The sequence below is a fragment of the Dryobates pubescens genome, chromosome 10, assembly GCF_014839835.1.
Source record: "Dryobates pubescens isolate bDryPub1 chromosome 10, bDryPub1.pri, whole genome shotgun sequence".
Taxonomy (NCBI): Eukaryota; Metazoa; Chordata; class Aves; order Piciformes; family Picidae; genus Dryobates; species Dryobates pubescens.
The window spans coordinates 31376430-31397542 of NC_071621.1; the positions used below are offsets into that span (position 1 = coordinate 31376430).

A 21113-nucleotide genomic window follows, 5' to 3' on the forward strand; every position below is an offset into this window, starting at 1 on the left:
ATTAACCAGATTGGAAAAGACCTTCAAGATCATCGAGTCCAACCTATCACCCAACACTATCTAAACAACTAAACCATGGCAACAAGAGCCCCATCCAGTCTCTTCTTAAACACCTCCAGTGATGGCGACTCCACCACCTCCCTGGGCAGCCCATCCCTATGGCCAACCACTCTTTATGTGAGGAATTTCTTCCTAACATCCAGCCTAAACCTCCCCTGGTGCAGCTTGAGACTGTGTCCTCTTCTTCTGGTGCTGGTTGCCTGGGAGAAGAGACCAACCCCCACCTGGCTACAACCTCCCTTCAGGGAGTTGTAGACAGCAATAAGGCCTCCTATTTTTGTATAGTTCAGTAAAAATTGTGACTTAGGATCATATCTAATGCAATAGAAAATATGTCAGATTGCAAAAGATTTTCATATTAAGACTTAGACATCGAAGAAGAGGAAATACAAACATTACAGAATCACAGAACCACAGAAACCCTCAGGATCACCAAGTCCAACTGATAACCCTACTCTACAAAGTTCACCCCTAAACCATATCCCCAAGCACCACATCCAAACAACTTTGGTGACCCTGAGCAGCCCATTCCAATGCCTGACTGTTCTTTCTGTGAATTTTTTTTTTCCTAATGTCCAATCTAAACCTACCCAATCACAGTCTGATGCCATTCCCTCTTGTTCTATCACTAATTTCCTGTGAGAAGAGACCAGCACCAGCCTCTCCACAATGTCCTTTCAGGTAGTTGCAGAGAGCAATGAGGTCTCCCCTCAGCCTCCTCTTTTTCAAACTAAACAGCCCCAGCTCCTTCAGTCGCTCTACCTCTGAACCCTTCACCAAATAAGGATAGATGTGCAGGTTCAGGTTTCTTGAGATTGATGGTGACAATATAATGGCTGAAAGCTATTTTTCAGTGGCTATAATTCTTTCTTCCCCTGGAGTTTGTTATCCCAGTTCAAAACTGAAACTAATTGAATTACCAGTTTGGCAGACAGTTATTTGTATAATTGGTAAGAGCTTGTTAGGAGGAAGAAACCTTTTAATGAACAAACCTACATGTATTAAACTAAGAAAGTATAATTAGGCAGGTAATTAAAATATATTACAGTATGTCAGTGATATTATTAATTGTGATAGATTAGAATGGAATAGAATGGAATAGAATAGAATAGAATAGAATACTACTGCTATGTCATGAAATAATCAATCATTAGTTTAATTCTCATATACATGACAATGCTTTTGTTCTAATTCAAATCATTGCTCACATTTATTATGGCCTTAGCTCTAAGAAGGCCTAGCTCATCAGTATTTCCATGCCAAAAGACAATTGGTAGCTGCCTAACACTTGTTATCCTGCAAGGTGAAGCACCACATACCAGCACATGAGCATATTATTACATAGCCCTCATCTAGGTCTAAAAAACTAATTAATTTATTCCAGAATATCCTACATGTAGACAAAAAAATCCCACACATGCAAACAAGCTGAAAGCTTACCATAAAAAATATTTTATGTGCTTTTTTTTCATGACCACAGCTCTTCAGGTTTTAAATACTCCTGATTGTTTAACATTGAACATATGTCAGGATTCTGGAAGCAATAAATAATTTTTAGCTTTGCATTTTTCTGTTGAATTAAGCAGTACACACAATGAAACATTTCAGCAGTCAAGTGCTTTCCTCACCAATTCATTTAAGCACTGAGAATGTCAGTAGCAGTCTACCTTGGATTTCAGCACTGTAAAAAATTGTTCTCTTGCTCTGCACTGTCTGTAAGTGTAATATTTCAGGATGGGCAATAGAAGGATTGTGTGTTCTGAATTTCCCATTTTACTTAGGAGACTGAGCACGTGAAAGTCCCCAGACACTGGTACTTATCAAGAGCTCTGTCTCTAGGTTTTTGTGCTCAGCTACCAAAGGTGGCAAAGTATCATGGTATTTGCTATACTGTCATCAGTGCAGGGCTGAGGGGTAGAGGGGGGAGGTAGGTAATTGTATAGGCTTATCAGTGATAAACACTGGTTATTCCTGAGTTCATCATTCATTCATCAGAGTAGCAATCTTTCACATTCTGTCAGCTCTGACATAGGAAGGACATTGTCTAAAAGGGGGAGGAATGAAAACAAGAAATAGTTCTGGCACTCCGAATGGTATGCATATTTTATATGGTTTCATTAATGAGTTTATGAACCTGAGGCTATGAATTTTAATCCTGGCAGTGGCTGTTGGAATTCTAAAAGTCACATATCGAACGAGTTTGAGATGTGTTTTGGAATCTGCTAAGTGCAGACAATAGAGACAATTCCTAAAAGCCTTCAAACAGCCAGATGGAGAGAGATGGACATAATGAAAGATAGAAAGTACCTCAGATTGCTGCCAGCTGTATGTCAAAACTAGACAGGACGCTTGCATTTGTTCCATTTATGCTCTTCCTTAAGCAAGAGCATTTTTTAAGTGTCCATATCATACTCTAGCAAGCAACTGCTCAGGAAAAAGTCATGCTGTTTTTAATTTTAAGCACCATACTGAGGGATATATAGGAAAAAAAAATCATTATTTAGGGAGCCTTTGCTTGGTAGTGTAAATGTTTTATGTGAAAAGAAAGTAATAATACATAGACATGAGACTTAAGGACAAGTGTTTACCCACTTGGCACTATAATCAGTGACCACTGGGTCTTAGAGGTACTGTCACTATTTTGTGAAACCTTACTGCTTTTATTATAACCATAATTTTATTGATGTCATACATTATAAAGTCTTACAGAGAAAATGAGTCTCATTTTGACCCAATTAACATGCAGCAGGTAATAACATAGAAGTAGATAAATAGGCAAGGGGGGGAAAGGCGTCAGGGATATGTGGTAGGCTAAAAAAGAATGAGAACTCTATAAATGTCATTCACTCTATTATGTCATCCTAGCATATATTTAAATTTTGAAACATCTTGTCACAGGCAGCAATAATTATTGAAAAGAATGACAGGAGCCCTGATCTCAAGCTATCTTGTGTCAAGTGTCTTACATACTGTCGAATAAAAGCCACAGACTTACTTTCCCTATTAACCATGACATGATTCTGCTCTGCTTTAAAAATATTTCTCCTTTTCCTGAAACATAGAGAGACATGCCTGTTTGTCTCATTCCAAGGTTAGGGTGTGCTGCTTTAAAGCAATGCCTTTCAGCAAGATTCAATTCCAGCTTCTGTGAGAAATCTGCAAGAAAACCTAGGCAAGTTTTCTGCTTAGCTGTTGCTAGTATGAATCAAAAATAAATAGCCTTTACTATGCACATAAAAGCAGACTGCAAAGTCATGAGGACAGTAAAATCCTAGGAACATAACCCCAGCCCCATTGGATGTAGGGCAGTGAGGTCCGAATCATAAAGTCATGATTGCAGATGAAGAACGAACTGGTGACCAAACCTTCCAGAAGACAAAATTGCTGATGCCATACATTGCATCATTCTATGGTTTCCAACTGAAAAGTCTCAATTACACCTCTTTAAGTGCCCTAAGCATATATATATATATGAATATGGTTACAAATTATAAAATCTCAAGAACATAAAAAATTTTCAGTAGGCTAAATTCTGATGAACTTGATTATGCTGCCTACTTCAGAACTCAGTTCAGGTATTACTCTAATCAAATCAGACATGAAATTTCCTCTGAGTTTCAAATTAACAGTTTCCCCTTGGTAATCTGTTCACTTACAGCTGGAGGCCTTGCCCTAGAGAAAAGCTTCACAGGAAGAAGTAAAATAAAGCAAACAGGCAAACAAAAAGAATCCCCTTCCCCACCAAAGTATTTTTTTCCAGCTGTCAGTTTAGAAGTGCGGTAGACCCTTGCTCTAAACTGACAGCCTAATTATTTTGCAGCCACAATTTGACCATAAGGGAAATAATATGCCATAAGGAAAGAAGGAACACATTATCAGTCTTGAGACTTTCTTTTCATCTGTTAATTATCAATATATTATAAATGTAAAGTTTCTGGGAATTTAAGTGCACAAATGTGAGAGGTAGTCATAGACTATGTTTTGTTTATGCCAAAACAAATAAACTTGAGTAACAGACATAATTCAGCCCTCAGTCTTGTATTCAGTAAATGATAGATTTTTTTTCCACCCTAAAACTATTTGCATACTTTAATTCATAAGCAAACACCAAAATACCAGGATCAGCTTTAACATAAAAATGGTATAAAAATAGAGTTGGCACAAACTTGAGAGGTCATGTATTCTTTTCTTGGATGATTTCCCTCACCACTGCAAAATCAATACAACAGAGTAACACTCTCTTCCAAACATTGGCTGCTGCTAAGGTTGATCTGATGATCTGATGATTTAATGGATAAGTACTGAATTTTAACACAGCTCAAAACAACAGGAATGGAATTAGCTTTCTCTTAACTGAAGCAGCATCAATATCTATTGCTCTATCATTAAGAACAGTGCATTCAAGCATCTAACTTACTAGGTTACCTTGAATCACATCAGCTGTGCAAACTATTCACAGTTGTACACACATGCCAGTGAGTGCTGTAATTAAATGCAGCTCCAAAGGCAGAATGATGTAATCAAGCGTGAAAGGTATGGAGACAGTAAGTCACCAGTCACACTGATGATCTCATTAAAATAACTTTGAACCCAATTTTTGTTGTCTTTGGTTAATTCCAGCTCTTATAGAATTAAATTTTTCTAATGAGTTATTATTATTAACAGAATCAATAAACCAAATCTTTGTATATGAGAAAAACAGATATTCAACAGTATGTGAAAACAAGTGCTACAGTCACAAATGTTTTCTTACAGGTATCTGAATTTACTTCAGTAATATGGGACAAACCTTCAAGAATGTAAAAAAAAAATCACAAATCAAAACTAAATGTAAAAAAGAGGAATGCTTTATGAAACTACCAGATACAAATAGCAAATTAACAGAGAAGATGAATAGTCACTTAATTTGAAACATGGGGCTGAATGACTGGCAAGAGTTAGCAGGGTATGCCATTTAAATGAAATACTTCTGTAAACACTGACTTTCAGGTTAAATTCCAAATCAGTTATGTATTTTAATGTGGTATTAGGATTAGTTATTGCTAATGTTCTAAAGCCTTTGCAGCACGGTTGAATATATCTACCTAAACAATGGCTGTGATACAGTTGAAACTCATTCCTACATATGCAATTACATTATACAGAACCCCTGGAATCATACAATGCACTGGGTTGGAAGGGACCTCTAGAGGTCATTTAGTCCAACCCCAATCCAGTATACAGGGCATGCCAAACTAGGTCAGATTGCTCAGAGCCCCATCAAGCGTGACCTGGAATGTCTCTAGGGATGGAGCTTCCACCACCTCCCTGGGCAAACTCTTCCAGTGTTCCACCACCCTCTTAGTAAAGAAATGCTTAGTGTCCACTCTAAATCTACTTTTCTCTAGTTTAAAAACATTGCCTCTTGTCCTATTGCTAATAGCCCTCATAAATAGTCCATTCACAACTATTTTGGAAGACCCCTTCAGGTAACAGAAAGCCACTATAAACTGTCCTGAAGACATCTTCAGGCTGAACAACCTCAACTCTCAGGCTGTCGTCATGGCAGAGGTGGCCCTCCTCTGGACCCTCTCCGTCAGGTCCACAGCTTTATTGTGTTGAGGACCCCAGAGCTGGACATAGTACTCCACCAGAGCAAAGCCTCACCAGAGCAGAGTAGAGGGGCTGAATAACCTCTTTTGATTTGCTGGTCATGGTTTTTTTGATGCATCCCAGGATGAGGTTGGCTTTCAGGACTGCAAGTAAACATTTTTGGCTCATGTTCAGCTTTTCAAACACCTGTGTATCCAAATCTTCTCAGTGCTGGCTGTATTGATAGTGAAGATTGTCCCATACAAGGTGGTAGGTCATTATGCTTGGCCTTGTTAAACCTCATGAGGCTGACCTAGACCCATTGCTCCAGCCTGTCTAGGTCCCTCTGAATGCCACCCAGGTCCCTCTGGCTTATTGACTGTACCATTCAGCTTGGTGTCATCTGCAAACTTGTTGAGAGTGCACTCAATCCCACTGTCTATATCACTGATGATGATATTAAACAGTTCTTGTCCAGTACAGACCCCTGAAAGTCACCCATCTCTGTCTGGACATCAAGCCATTGACAACTACCCTCTTGCCAGCATATGAAATGTCTCTCAGAAATTTGGTAACATCATCTACAGAGTTAGATAATTCTACTTGGAGCAAAATCTACTACTTACAGATATTCTGCTTAAGAGCAGTTGAGTTTAAAGAGGTTTCAGTTCTGTGAAACCAGGCTCAGGTACATCAATTCCACTGTAATTCCTTTAGCCAGATATTGACTTTTAACTCTTACAAGCTGCAGGGCAGAAGATACCATTCTTAAGAAGAAAGTCTGTATTTGAATTTCAGAAATGTTTCTGGATTTTTCACCAAAGTTCTTGGAAATGATAGCAAGAAAACTATAATTTTCATCCTAGCAAAATTAAAATTACATTAATAGATAGCAATTGTGACATGCTAATTCTAGAATCACCAAAGCACAGATATCATCAAGATTGGTGACATGATTGACAATACAAGACCAAAGAGAAAAATATTCCCTGAAAAGAGAAAAATATTCCCTGAAAATAGAAAAGTATTGCCTCTCTAAATGTATTTGGCTTAGATTATATATGATAATGAAGCTACACAAGGAAAACCAAATTACCCCAGATCATTTTGTGTGTGCATCAAAAAGATGCACGTGTAAGTACCCACAGACACTTTCCTTCAGTAAATTCCTGTGTCCAATATCACAGTATTATAAAAAAACTGAATCACTTTATTTCACTGACTTTTACTAAATTTACTAAATTACAATGACAAAAAAGTTTTGGAAGAATTTGAGGAAGGAGTAACTTAGGAACTGTTGAGAGGCAGCAAAATAAAGAGCAATGAGAAAATGAGGCAGGCAAAAAAGCTCAGAGACAACATGCTATAAAATGACCAAATTCTCATGTGAGAAGCCTAAATGATCATTGATAAACTTATTTTATTGCTTTGAAAGATAAAAGGCAATGAAGCTAATGGCAAGAGAAAAAGCTTGCAAAATAATACACTGCATGGACAAAAATCATAGTGTTTGATAAAACACACACAGAATTAAGGGGGGGGGGTGTGGATCCAAAATCAGAACATGATCCTAAAGTGGTTTATTTTTGTCTTTTTTGTAATTATTTTCTTTTTTACTAATGGAGTTGCCATTGTCTTTTCAAGTGTGATGTGTAGCTGTCCTCCCTTTCAAATGTTACTCACAAACATGTACAAATTGAAGGTGGACGGACGGCACTTGTAAATCTCTGAATATAATTTTTCACCATTTCACTGCTTAGGCAAATAGTTTTAATAATGATGTTGATCTGCTCTGGCAAGCTTTTGCATATTCCTATTTCTGTTTGCACCTAAGAGCCCAAGATAATAAGCAGAGTTTTCTTAGTTTTGTTTTGATTTACCTGAAAGACAGCCAGTGAGTGACAGAAACAGAAACAGTTTCCATGACAACCACATCATTGGTCACAAAGGCCTTCAGTCCCTTTTTGTGCAGTTGTCAGCAGCGTTGATGTTTCTTCATTAAAGCTTAGCCTAGCAAGACAAAGACAAGTCTTTGTTAGGAAAACTAAATATGTTTTGCTACAACATGGTAGATAATTCAAAAATCAAAGCTGGCCCTAATGCAATTAAAAGTCTAGTTCCAAAGAACTCTGCGTGCACAGAGGCAGGTATTCTGACAGATACTCAGAGGGATATTATTCCAGTAGTTACCTCTGTTAAAAACTGAAACCATTTTTGGCAGTGCTTTGTATTTATATCTATATGTGGATATCACCCTAAAGCTGTATGTGTACTGAAGATTTGAAATTCCCAAAAGCCAAACTTAGAAGACAGTACGTGTATCTTTCAAGGCAAACATATTCAAAGCATACAGATTGGCATATCTCTTCTTTTCCTGAAAGCAATATGTTGATATTTGGTACAAATCATTTCTAAAAGCCCCACAGAAAGAATAATTTGTTTTAGGAGAATGTAGGCATTTTTACTAGTTGCAGATTGGGTTGAAATAGATTCAAATGTCTTACAGTTTACTGACTGTGTAAAAGACTCTACCAATACATTTGAAGTAATCACCATTTATACAGAACTGATTATTCACACTCATTTCCTTCTACTACTTCTCAGATTTTTTGTTTCCAGTCTGTCCCATGACTCATACATACATCTTGGCACACTACATTTTTGAGCACTGTGTTCTAGTTATTAAATAATATCACTAACTTGGACACACCAGAACTTGAGAGATTTTGTGTTCAAATGACTGAAAACTCAGTCCAAATTATGAGATGCTTCAGCTAGTTATGCATGGATAAGAATACAGTTCTGCTTTTTGACTTGAAAAACCATCAACCTACAATCATAAAGTTCACTTTTACACTTAAATACCCATATCTGTTTAAGAAGCCTTTGAGATCCTCTTCTAGGAATCCAAGGAATCTTCAGTCCCTGGAGGCTGTGATCTACAACTACAACAGCAATCCCATGAGACAGAACAATAACACACAGGAAAATTTGCTCTGTTCCCCTATCATACCCCTTTTGGGAATAATATAACTCCTTCGGATTATGATCTGTTCCCATTTTGAGGGTTTTATTCTCTGGGTACAGGACACTCATGGTAAGAAAGCAAAGGTGAGGTCAACAGAGTTCCAGCAAAAGAAGAATCATAATGTTAAGAGTAAGCTTCTGCTGGATACTCCATTTCAACTCCTCTCTGAGCATCCCCAGTTTTGTCCTATTTTGACAGTATTTTCCATACATATGGGTCAAACACTTATGCAATACACATATAGAGAGTCACAGTATGAGACAAGATGACAGTATCTTTTAAGTTTGCTGGTAGTTTTGGTAGCTTTTCCTGCAATAATCTAAAGGTATAACTTGTCAGCTTTCATTTATGCAGCACAGCAGGTATGGTTTTCAACACAGATGAAAATTCACATTTAGGGTTGTGCATCAACACTAGGTAACTCAAAATAGGCAAACAGTATTGGATGTATACATTAATATAAGCATCTCTGAAAGAGAACATAGCAATCTGGTAGTTGAGTGACTTTATACATAGTGCCTGTAGCTCATCTAAAACTCCACAGGAAACCTCCTCAATTAATTATTAATGTCAGCTGTCTTTGTTTTGCACTTGAGTGATAATCTGCTTTTCAGTCACTGTGTTCCTTTGGTTAGTGAATTATCTTGTTCAGCATTCTTTGCTGGCCAGGCCTTTGGGAAATAAGTATATTCATTAATATTTAATTTTTTCCCTTACGGCCATATCTGTTAAAGAGGGTAAAGCACATCTTCCCCCACAGTCTCCTCCCTAATGTTATTATTCTTTTGTCTCTCTTTTTTTTTTTTCCTCGCTTCTCTTTGGATGGTTTTATAATGGTGCAACACAGGAATTATGTTAATTTGGTGATTTGTCTGCTGCATAAACAAGGGAAAATACACCAGTTTCAAGCATTAAAGTATGAAATTGTTGGTGTGTTATTAGCATTAGCATTAGGTATTATTGTGCCTTTTGGATCAAACTGTTAAAAGGCAATATTAAAGGCTGTGATTGGTTGAGCAGAAACAGGATGAGGAATAACTGGAGCTATGCAGTGGGAAAAAAATAAAAGATGCACTTAAACACATTTCTATTTGTATTCTTGAAGTGTGAATTTTAACTCCTGAGGAAAAAAGGAAAAGATGTAATGTTTCATTAAAGACAACACTCATATGACAACTTGTGCCAGAGACGGGGTTTATAGTTCTTAATTGTCACCTCTATAATATGACCCTACCAGTGTAGGTCAGTCCTGTTGCACAAGCATATTAAAATGTAAAAACAGAGCACAATGACAGGGAAATACTCTGAAATACGTCATGCATGTGGGACTAGTTTTCTCCCCTGATATGGGAGACCACTGGGTGATGAATGAAGGCATGAACCCCATTGTCGTATAGCAATGAGATTCCAGAGAGCAAAGAATCTCAAGAGTCCTCCCCAAAGTCCTTTATTGTAGCGCTGTAGAATCCCTCGCATTACATAGTCTCAGTGTCCCACTTACAGAAGTCCCAGAAGCCCTTAACAGATGAAGCAGCTAGCAGAAGTCCCAAGTATATCCCTAGCAGCATCCTGACACCAAATCCCTTGCCAGAAGTAGTGAACTAACAGAAGCAGAAGTCCCTAGCAGCCCCAACCGAAGCCATTCCTACCTAAGTCCCTAACCCAAGAGTCAGAGAGTGAGAGCATGTGAGTGTGTCTATTGCTCAGAGTGGCTGTCTTTTATACTCTTTGTTATCAATCCCTTTACCAGTAAAATACAACCATATATATAAGCTAACATCTTTTCCCCATAAGAAGTGCCAGCATGTCAAGGAGGTGTCTTCTGCAGCATGTTCCAATCAAAGGGTGCCAACATGAGGATGTTGTTCTGGGCTCACATAGAATATTATTGGTTTGCTTTTTGCAGTGAGCAATTGGTCAGCTAAGGAATCATGCATTCTGCAAGTGTCCAGCAGCTGCCCTCAGAACAGTGGCTGCAACATTAGACACTGATTTTCTTTTTTAGGAAATCATAGAACCATAGAATGGTTTTGGTTGGAAGGGACCTCTAAAGGTCATCTAGTCCAACCCTACTCTGCAGTAAGCATGGACATCCTCAAACGCATCATGTTACCTGGTGCCCTGTCTAGCCTCACTTTGATTATCTCCAGGGACTGGGCCTCAGCCATCTCCCTGGGCAACGTGTTTTGAGTGTTCTACAACCCTTGGCCTACCTCAATAGAGGAGCTGCTATAAAAACATGCAAGGGGAAAACATGTCACTGTGTACCTTGTTAAAAATCTCCCTCAAAATCCTACTTTTTATTATAATTAAAGGATCTGGCATCTTATTCTTTACTTCAAGGATATCTGGCAAAAAATTTACTAACCTACAACATGGTAGGGATATCATACATCTATAAAATGAGGACAATCTAACACAGACAGATACCACATATATGGGAATACCACATGTTAATCACAGAGGTGCTTTCTAGGAAACCATGGGAGAGCATAAAAATGCTATATTTAATAAATATAGTCATGCAGTCTAACTTCTGCTCTAGATTTAATAAGAGGATATACTCCTGGCTTTAATATCAGTGCCTGTCATCTGATCTTTTGGATGACTGGGCTCTCACTTTTCAACATTCTTGAGTGAATGAAGAATTCCTTTATGCTTATAGCCAAAAAAAACCCAACCAAACATTAAATATATTAAGAAGAGCATATTCTTTCTTACAGAAAAAAAAAAAAAATCTTGATTTTTTTTTCCTAGTCCTGACTGTTGCCAGCCTCAGAACGAGAAAGCTTTTAAAACAAGCATTTACACCTTAATCCTAAGACTACAGAACAGAATACAGTCACTTACAAATGCAAACAAACCATGGAATCATAGAATCAATAAGGTTGGAAAAGTCCTCAAAGATCATCAAGTCCAACCTGTCACCCAAGACCACTTGACAACTAAACCATGGCACCAAGTGCCACATGCAATCCCCTCTTGAACACCTCCAGGGATGGTGATTCCACCACCTCCCTGGGCAGCCCATTCCAATGGCTAACAACTCTCTCTGTGAAGAACTTTCTCCTCACCTCGAGCCTAAACATCCCCTGGGGCAGCTTGAGAATACAGCTGAAGAAGAGCTCAAAAGGACTTGGAAGTCATTTAATCTGTAAAGTATCTTTTCTTTCTTTTTCTTTCCCCCTGGTATAAATGTGAACCTCACAAAAATCCAACTGGCTTGTTTGGAAGAGTTTATTGATTTCATTAGTAATTCAGAGTAAGAAAATAAAATGAAGTTGTCCAGCATATATTATGTCCTATAGATTTCTTTTGCATAACAGCATGGTTTGACAAAGCTCTACAGTCTAGTTCTTAAGGGTAAGGATGGAATATCTAAAATCTATTGATGTTTTTTTCCTGTCCTGTGCTTATTCTCATTTCTTCACAAAGTATGCAGATTCAGTGACATACTTTTCTCCTTCCCTTGATGGCAATTTGTAAACCAAGAAGATATGTATATAATGTGCAGCAAGTAATTTCACAAATTCAGCTTCCTTTTCTGCACAAAGAATTGCAGATACAGTCTTCGATTTCCACATGGCACTATCCATAGTCCTTTGTTTTTCCCCCAGAATTTCTGCCAAATTGCTTTCCAATTTATTTTAATTATGTGTGCTGGTGGTAGACAAATTATTAAAACATTCACCACTCAGTGTGTTTTAATGAATTGTTTTGGCTGGTAGTGACAGGGTGGATCTTGTCTCAAGGTTCTGACTCCCAAAAGCATTTGTGAATACTAGAGGATGAATACTAATGCAATGTTGTCAAAATGAATGCGCAAGAAACTTGAACTAGATTCGTTAAAACCAAGGTCCTTCCAATAATAGTCATAATAATAATAATAGCACTATCATTAACATTTGGTTTCTGGCACTCATGATAAATTTATATGCAACTGCAAAGATTTGTTCATTTTGTAATTAGAATAGGTAAGAAGTGAAGCTTTAGCGTAGATGCTGTCATACTGATATCAAACTGCTTTCATCCGTTACCACTGCCTCATTTCCCTTTTCCATCACATGTACATTTATCAGTTTATCTGTATCAGCATGAAAGGGGTGATTACTTAAATCTGCATCCTCTCTTAAAGCAGTGCAAAACAAATCTCTGTTTCTACAGTGACCCTGCTGCTCAGTGAAAAGAATGACTTGCTGCAAAAAAAACCCCAGTTTACTGTGCAATTTTTTTTCCTATAACAATAGATACTTGAGGGAAGCTCAAGTCAATCACACTTCAAATTATTTCCTTTTGTTGAGAAAAAGGTAAATCCTCACAGGTAATGAAGAAAAAAACACCAGTGGTAAGCAAGTCTGCTGTTTTTCATGGACTAGGAAGAGCAGGAACTGAAGAAAGTAAGAAATTAAGCTATTGCCACCCACATGTCTGAATTGAAAGAAAAAAAAATGCATATCCAATGAAGAACAGACACACTTGCATGGGTGTAGATAGCATTTCTTGAAAATATTTTTCTTCACATTTAGTAAGTGAAGGATGTTGAGCTCAGTGCAAGTAAACTGCTAGTAAGATTTCTTTACAGTGGCAAACCCATGAAAATCAATAAACACAACAACCTGTGTACCACCTACTAGGTTGCCTGCAGTGTGCTCCAGAAGGCCAATGGCATCCTGGCCTGGATCAGGAATAGTGTGGCCAGTAGGAGCAGGGAAGTCATTCTGCCCTGTACTCGGCACTGGTTAGGCCACACCTTGAGTCCTGTGTCCAGTTCTGGGCCCCTCAGTTTAGGAAGGATATTGACTTGCTGGAACATGTCCAGAGAAGGGCAACAAAGCTGGGGAGGGGTTTGAAGCACAAGCCCTATGAGGAGAGACTGAGGGAACTGGGGTTGCTTAGCCTGGAGAAGAGGAGGCTCAGGGAAGACATTATTGCTCTCTACAACTACCTGAAGTGTAGGCTGGATGTTAGGAAGAAATTCTTCACAGAAAGGGTGATTGGCCATTGGAATGTGCTGCCCAGGGAGGTGGTGGCCTCACCATCACTGGAGGTGTTTAGGAGGAGACTGGATGGGGGGCTTGGTGTCATCATTTAGTTGATCAGATAGTGTTGGATGATAGGTTGGACTTGATGATCTCAAAGGTCTTTTCCAAACTGTTGTATTCTATTCTATTCTATTCTAGTCTATTCTAGTCTAGTCTAGTCTAGTCTACAAAATGCTCATTGGACTCTTGGAAAAATAAAGAGATCTAACAATAATCCCATTCATAGCATTGAAATAAAGCCTTCTAATCAAGGCTTGGAAGACATGAATTGAATTGCTGCAGTCAGCAGTTCAGCCCATCTACCTTGCTCCCATGAATATCAGGCCTGGTAATGCTCAGTCCAGGGAGAGTTAAATGTCTTAAAAAAGGAAAGTCTCAGATGTTATGAATTTCATCATGAACAAAGGAGATAGCTTGACTGGAAATGTTTAAAAAGAGCTTGCCTGTTGAGTGTTTCCTGACACTATATTTACATATAAAGTTAACTACTAGACCATGATTATGACAGACGCTGGTTATACAGAAGATAAATAACCTCTATTACGTTAATGCTCTTGCTTGCTTTGAAGAACTCATTTGCTTGGTACTAAGTCTTTTTGACAATACTATTTGCAAAATGTTTTAAATATACCATAAACACATTAATATTTGATGGAAGTCATACCACAGACACTTTGACAGTGAAATATCAGTGGAATTTGGTGCAAGACAAATGAAAGTGAAATTATATTAATCCAACGTAAACAGCGAGGCTTCTTCTAGGATTGATTATCACCCAAAGGGAAGCTCATTTATTTTCAAGGTTTAATAATAATTCAACCTATTGTAAAGAAAATCTAATAAAGCACAAGTTTTAGTACTTTCATAAAACGATGAACACTTAATTTACTGCTAACAATATTATAAGTTTATTCTGCAGGGGAACCTTTCCTTGACAGGTTCCTCCTGGCAAGCAACCCAAAATTTCAATATCTAAATTAATATTTTATAAGGTGGTGGTTTTTTTTATTCATGACCTTATTAGAGCTTTCAAAGACACCAGTCAAGTTCTAGGAAGAAGCACGGGATTCTACTCTGCAAAAGAAGCAAATTTCTGTAATGGGGATCAATCACAGGTTCTATATTGGAGAATTAACATCTGAACTACTGCTCTGAAACACAAAACAAATTATTTGATTTCAAATGCTGAAGAAGAATGTCAAAATGCCTGTGAGTCCAGGAAGTTCTGAATTATTCAGGTGAACTAAACTTGTTTTTAAAACCATGCACGGTAACCACAAAATAAGAAATTCATGTTGTATTAAAACATTGATTGCTTTCTAGTATTTGAATACATGAATATTTCTTTTAGAGAAGAGGGTTTGAATGTAAGGGGCAGAATGTCTCTTTCACAGATGTGCATATCAAACTAGAGATGAAAGCAAAGACACTACAATATTTCAGCCGACTAACCATATTTTCAGTGTGTTTATTGTTGCTTTTTTTACCAAACTATTAATAATTATAGTGGAGATTAACAAAATCATTTGACCAGGAAGGGTCATTTAATTGCTGAATTATTTCAGAGATCACTCAATGTTTCTTCCTAGAAGAGCAGACCCTCTTTGGAATTTTCACTTTAAATCAGACATAAAATGTCATCATCCTTCTCAGGGGAAGAAGAAAATGACAGTAGTAGTTCTCAGCTTCTCTGAACATAAGCCAGCAGTGTGGCCTGGTGGCCAAGAAGGCCAATGGCATCCTGGCCTGTGTCAGGAGCAGTGTGACCAGCAGGAGCAGGGAGGTCATTCTGCCCCTGTACTCAGCACTGGTTAGGCCACACCTTGAGGACTGTGTCAAATTCTGGGACCCTCAGTTTAGGAAAGATGTTGAGTTGCTGGAACATGTCCAGAGGAGGGCAACAAAGCTGGGGAGGGGTTTGGAGCACAAGCTTTATTGCTGTCTATAACTACCTGAAGGAAGCCTGTAGCCAGGTGGGGGCTGGTCCCTTCTCCCAGGCAACTAGCACCAGAACAAGAGGACACAGTGTCAAAATGTACCAGGAGAACTTTAGGCTCGAGGTGAGGAGAAAGTTCTTGACAGAGAGAGTTGTTAGCTGTTGGAATGGGCTGCCCAGGGAGGTGGTGGAGTCACCATCCCTGGAGGTGTTCAGGACGGGATTAGATGTGGCACTTGGTGCCATGGTTTAGTAGACATGAGGTCTTCAGTGACAGGTTGGACTTGATGATCTTTGAGGTCTTTTCCAACCTTATTGATTCTGTGATCCTATGATTCTATTTATTTCTGGACTGCTCTGTGATACTGTCAGATGTGTCAGTGTAATTGCATCTGGAAACTGTCTTTTCTCTGTAAAGAAGTGGGATCAAGTACAATGATAGGACCAGCACGAGACTGTTATTGAGTGAGATCTACCCCTTACACATAAGAGGAGCAGCTCATCTAGGCCACTCTTACACAGCAGCCTACCAGTGCCAAGTGGGAAGCTTGCTGCAGTTAAATAAATATCCCTGACTGCCACTTGCATCTGGTATTATATCAGCCAATATAAATAAGCATATTTTAAGCCTTCCACTTAATGCCACTGCCAGATTAATGATATTATGCACTATAGTAACACAAAACAACTCCACCATTCAGCTCTCTACAAGGACATGAAACCCAGCAGACTTTGTGTATATCATGCTCTGAAGTAGTGGCCACAACCTCTCTATGGACCTGTAAATTCAATTCATTTCTGTGCTCACTTCCAAACAAATCATCTCTGGCATTAGAGGGTGCACTGTGCACAAGGGCACTGGACAAATTTTTCATGCCTAGTATGTGACACCCTATTCACTTTAAAAAGCAGACACAGGGCAGGGTCCCAGAAGCGTGTTAAGGAAAAACAAAATCTTTCAATACCTGCAGTGAGTGGAGGAGGCTGTTTCATGGGTGAAGAAGATGTGAGATACAAAGAGAAGCTGATGTGCAAGAAGATTGTATCTGAATGATCTGTCAATGAGCATATGCTACAAGTCTGTCTCAATGCCAATCCACACATCAGAAAAATGCCAGTACTATATAGAAAGCTTGTCTTGACATCTCATTTGTGAGGTCTGGGTCAATACCTGCATTAGTCCCTGTGGCAGATTTCACATTAGTTCATCAATTATATTATTTAGCACAACATATAATGAAATAAACAGAAAATATAAGCCACAAAGTTCAATTATATCACAGCATAACTGAATCACAGGATCGCTTGGGTTGGAAAAGGCCTTCAAGATCAACTCCAAATGCAATTCTAACACTGCCAAATCCACCACTAAACCATGCCCCTCAACACCACATCCAAACATCGTTTAAATGCATCCAGGGATGGTGACTTGATCATTTCCCTGGGCAGCCTGTTCTAAGCAAAACACTAGTCTGCTTCTCACATATGAGGTGACTATCTAACATTTTTGTACTGCCATTCAAGAAAGAGTAAAGGATGTGCTCTCCAAGTAGAGGTGATCTATGTGTACAGATCCCATGACAAGGTTGCATCCCCATTTTACAAAGATTTTGCATAAACATGGAGGTTTTATTACTGATGAGATGATGAGATGCCACACCTTAAGTCCTGTGTCCAGTTCTGGGCCCCTCAGTTTAGGAAAGATGTTGAGTTGCTGGAAGGTGTCCAGAGAAGGGCAACAAAGCTGGGGAGGGGTTTGGAGCATAAGCCCTATGAGGAGAGGCTGAGGGAGCCGGGGTTGCTTAGCCTGGAGAAGAGGAGGTTCAGAGGTTGGACACAATGATCATGAAGGTCTCTTCCAACCTGGTCTATCCTATCCTATCCTATCCTATCCTATCCTATCCTATCCTATCCTATCCTATCCTATCCTATCCTATCCTATCCTATCCATCTGAAGGGAGGTTGTAGCCAGGTGGGTAGCCAGCCTCTTCTCCCAGGCAACCAGCACCAGAAGAAGAGGACACAGTCTCAAGCTGCACCAGGGGAGGTTTAGGCTGGATGTTAGGAAGAAGTTCTTCACAGAAAGAGCGATTTGCCATTGGAATGTGCTGCCCAGGGAGGTGGTGGCATCACCATCACTGGAGGTGTTTAGGAGGAGACTGGATGGGGCACTTGGTGCCATGGTTTATTTGATTAGATAGTGTTGTATGATAGGTTGGACACAATGATCTCAAAGGTCTCTTCCAACCTGGTTTATTCTATTCTCTTCTAAAAAGGAAACCAGTCCAAGGAATTATATCTTCAATTCAAGAAACTGAAAATGCATCTGAAAAACCAAAATTACTTTGGAGGAGATACTTAAAACAATTGTCCTGAAACAGTTACAGTGGTTTAAATGCTAATCATTATTTTCTTGTCTATTTTCCACTTGAAACACTGCAATACACTTTAAAACTGCCATACTGAAGAATATCTATAATGTAACAAATTGACTGGTGCTACAGAGATGTGTCTGGGTGGGTTTTTTTATGAGCATATTTAATTGTACATGTTTCTGAAGTTTCTAATTACAACCAGTACTAAAAGTGTCTAGATGTTTAAAGATGCATTTTTATATTTAAGCATACCTCATTATTACTACTTACATGGCAGATAGTTCTCTAAGTCTTAATGGCAAGATTGGAAATCTCATTATTAAAACACAAGCTTGTCTGAATAGAAAGTGTGGGGGGGGGGGAGTAAAGTATTCTAAGTGGAATAAGCATCCCTTCATTTCCTTTCATAAATCTCATTTTATTATGAGCTAAATGTCAGAGACATAAAGGCGTAACTGGTGGCATGATCCCATCAGGGAGGTTTGTATCTGTTATCATACTGTATTTAACATTGTTTTTCCAAAGATTTTAAATAAAACCAGTGAACTTTATTAAGGGCTCAAATTTCAAACAAATGTGGCTCAGTCTGTCTGAGTGTGGATTGTTTATTTTTAAAGAGTAAGATATGACTGCAGTCAAATAACATCTCTGCCTGTATTTTAACTCAGTATTAGGGCAGACACCAATTATGAAATGGTGCTGTCAGGTTACCCCTCTAAGGGCAGTCACACACTTCATGTTTCCAGTGGCAAATTGAATTTGACATTTAATTTGAATGCTGAGATACCCTGATGTAAAACCTTCTGCATTATTAGTGATAAAGCAGGAGGGTGGGCATCCTGTGTGCCTCTTTTAAAATAGCCCTCTCCATATTACTACTGCCTTAATTATTTTCAATAGGGATTTTTTTTTCCCCATAGTCTTTAAAGGAAAATTTCAGTAAATGTTTAAAAACACAGGAGATCACAAATAAGGCATTCACCAGGGGAAGTTTAGGCTGGAGGTGAGGAGAAAGTTCTTCCCAGAGAGAGTTGTTAGCCATTGGAATGTGCTGCCCAGGGAGGTGGTGGAGTCACCATCCCTGGAGCTGTTCAAGAGGGGACTGGACATGACACTTGGTGCCATGGTTTAGTAGTCATGAGGTTTTGGGTGACAGGTTGGACTTGCTGATCTTTGAGGTCTCTTCCAACCTTACTGATTCTATGATTCTATGATTTCAGGATCCTTCAAGCAGGTGATCTGCTATAAATTTTATCCATTCATGCTATCAGGACACCCAATTTAGAACAGTTCTTAGAATAACTTTTAGTAGCTGGTGGTGCTGACTCTTCTTCATTTATTCTTTGGAAGATAATTTAATTTTATGTTACAGAAGAAAGTGTTCTAATAGTGGTTGCAAGTCTTTCACTGATTGAAGAGTCCCGTGTATGCTGTCAGCCTGTCTTTTAAGGCGCTTCACAGAAAAGTACTGGAATGAAGTATTTTTCAAGCAGAAGATAAAGAATTCCTCCCAACTTGACAGAATAGACAATTAAAAGTGCCATAACCTGAAAGTGAAGAGGGTGGCTTAGTGGACATGCATGGAATTTAGCTAGGATAGGATAGGATAGGATAGGATAGGATAGGATAGGATAGGATAGGATAGGATAGGATAGAATAGAATAGAATAGAATAGAATAGAATAGAATTAACCAGGTTGGAAAAGACCTTTGAGATCACTGAGTCCAACCTATCATCAACACCATCTAATCAACTAAACCATGCAACCAAGCACCCTATCAAGTCTCTTCCTAAACACCTCCAATGATGGTGACTCCACCACCTCCCCGGGCAGCCCATTCCAATGGACAATCACTCTCTCTGTGTAGATACTGGGTTAACCATCACTTCAGAGGCTATAGAATCATAGAATCAGTAAGATTGGAAAAGACCCCAGAGATCATCAAGCCCAACATATCACCCAACACCTCATCACTAACTAAACCATGGCTTCAAGTGCCATGTCCAATCCCCTTTTGAACACCTCCAGGGATGATTACTGGCTGTCATTACTTGCCCTAAATAAATAAATAAATTAGGACAGTTCTTTGTCCCTGCAAACTGTCATAATACATCAGCCATGAATTAAGCTATGAAATGCATACTAGCTCAGAATCAGACCTGGAGGCTCAAGTCATAGAATATTATATTAACTAATGACGGATCTCTGTGCTATTTGCACACAAATATAACCCAGCCCACGACACATTCATATCTAATTTAGCATAGCAATAACTTTGCATAAACTGGCACTATCAGATCAGCACAAAAATCAGCAAAGACTACATTATTTATCTGTTTTGCTTTGTTTTGTTTTTCCTACTGTGGCATTCTGATTCAAGTGGCTGAAGTGCTTTTAGTATATTTTTTTTTTACATTGCTGGCAACTTTAAATGGATGCTATTGCCACAAGGATCAACAATTTTAGCACTCCCTACAGAGTACCCACATTTCCATAAGTCACAGCTCTGTCAGGAGAACTGCAAGACTATCTTCTGAATTTTCATCATTCATTTATTTTTTTGTTTTGTTTCTGAAATAAATTCTTTGAAGGTTTTCTTGGGAGAGAACATACTCTCTAACTAAAAGTCATGAGCCTCTCATTGGTTTCCAGAGAGCATTACCATTAATTGGGTTGATAGCACTTCTTTCCATTGATCTCCCCTAGCTCTTTTCATGCCTATGAGAACTCATCTTGCAAAAAATTTGTCCCTTTTCTTTAGCTTGTGAGTTCCAGATGGTTTTAGGTTGTGTTCAGTGACAGAGGATGATATATGCCATTCATGAAGGCATAGAAATAAGAATTTAGAATCCAGAACACAAACCATGCACAGCTTAAAGTTTCCAGCATGACATTTTCTATGCTTCACTTTGGCAAATTCATATTTTTCTATACAATACAAACTAAGAGCAACAATTCAGTAAAATGCAGTGAAACATAATGAAGGAACTATGTCCCTTTGCTGTCAGTGTGCTCAAAATCTGATCAGGCAAGAATCAGCCAGTTAAATACAAGCTTGAGTCTACCAGATGTCCTGATACATGCTGGACAAGTGCTGGAA

General features: G+C 38.6%; 1 protein-coding gene across 5 annotated transcripts in view; it reads right to left on the reverse strand.

The window, feature by feature from the left end:
- The window catches only part of CNTN5 (contactin 5), a 661195-nt gene that overhangs the window by 342459 nt on the left and 297623 nt on the right, over window positions 1-21113 (reverse strand). For all 5 annotated transcript variants that reach the window (XM_054164542.1, XM_054164541.1, XM_054164544.1 and 2 more), the window contains one exon: window positions 7512-7641. In XM_054164542.1, the coding sequence (XP_054020517.1) occupies window positions 7512-7569 (58 nt within the window). In that variant the 5' untranslated portion in view covers window positions 7570-7641. The remainder of the gene's footprint in view (window positions 1-7511; window positions 7642-21113) is intronic.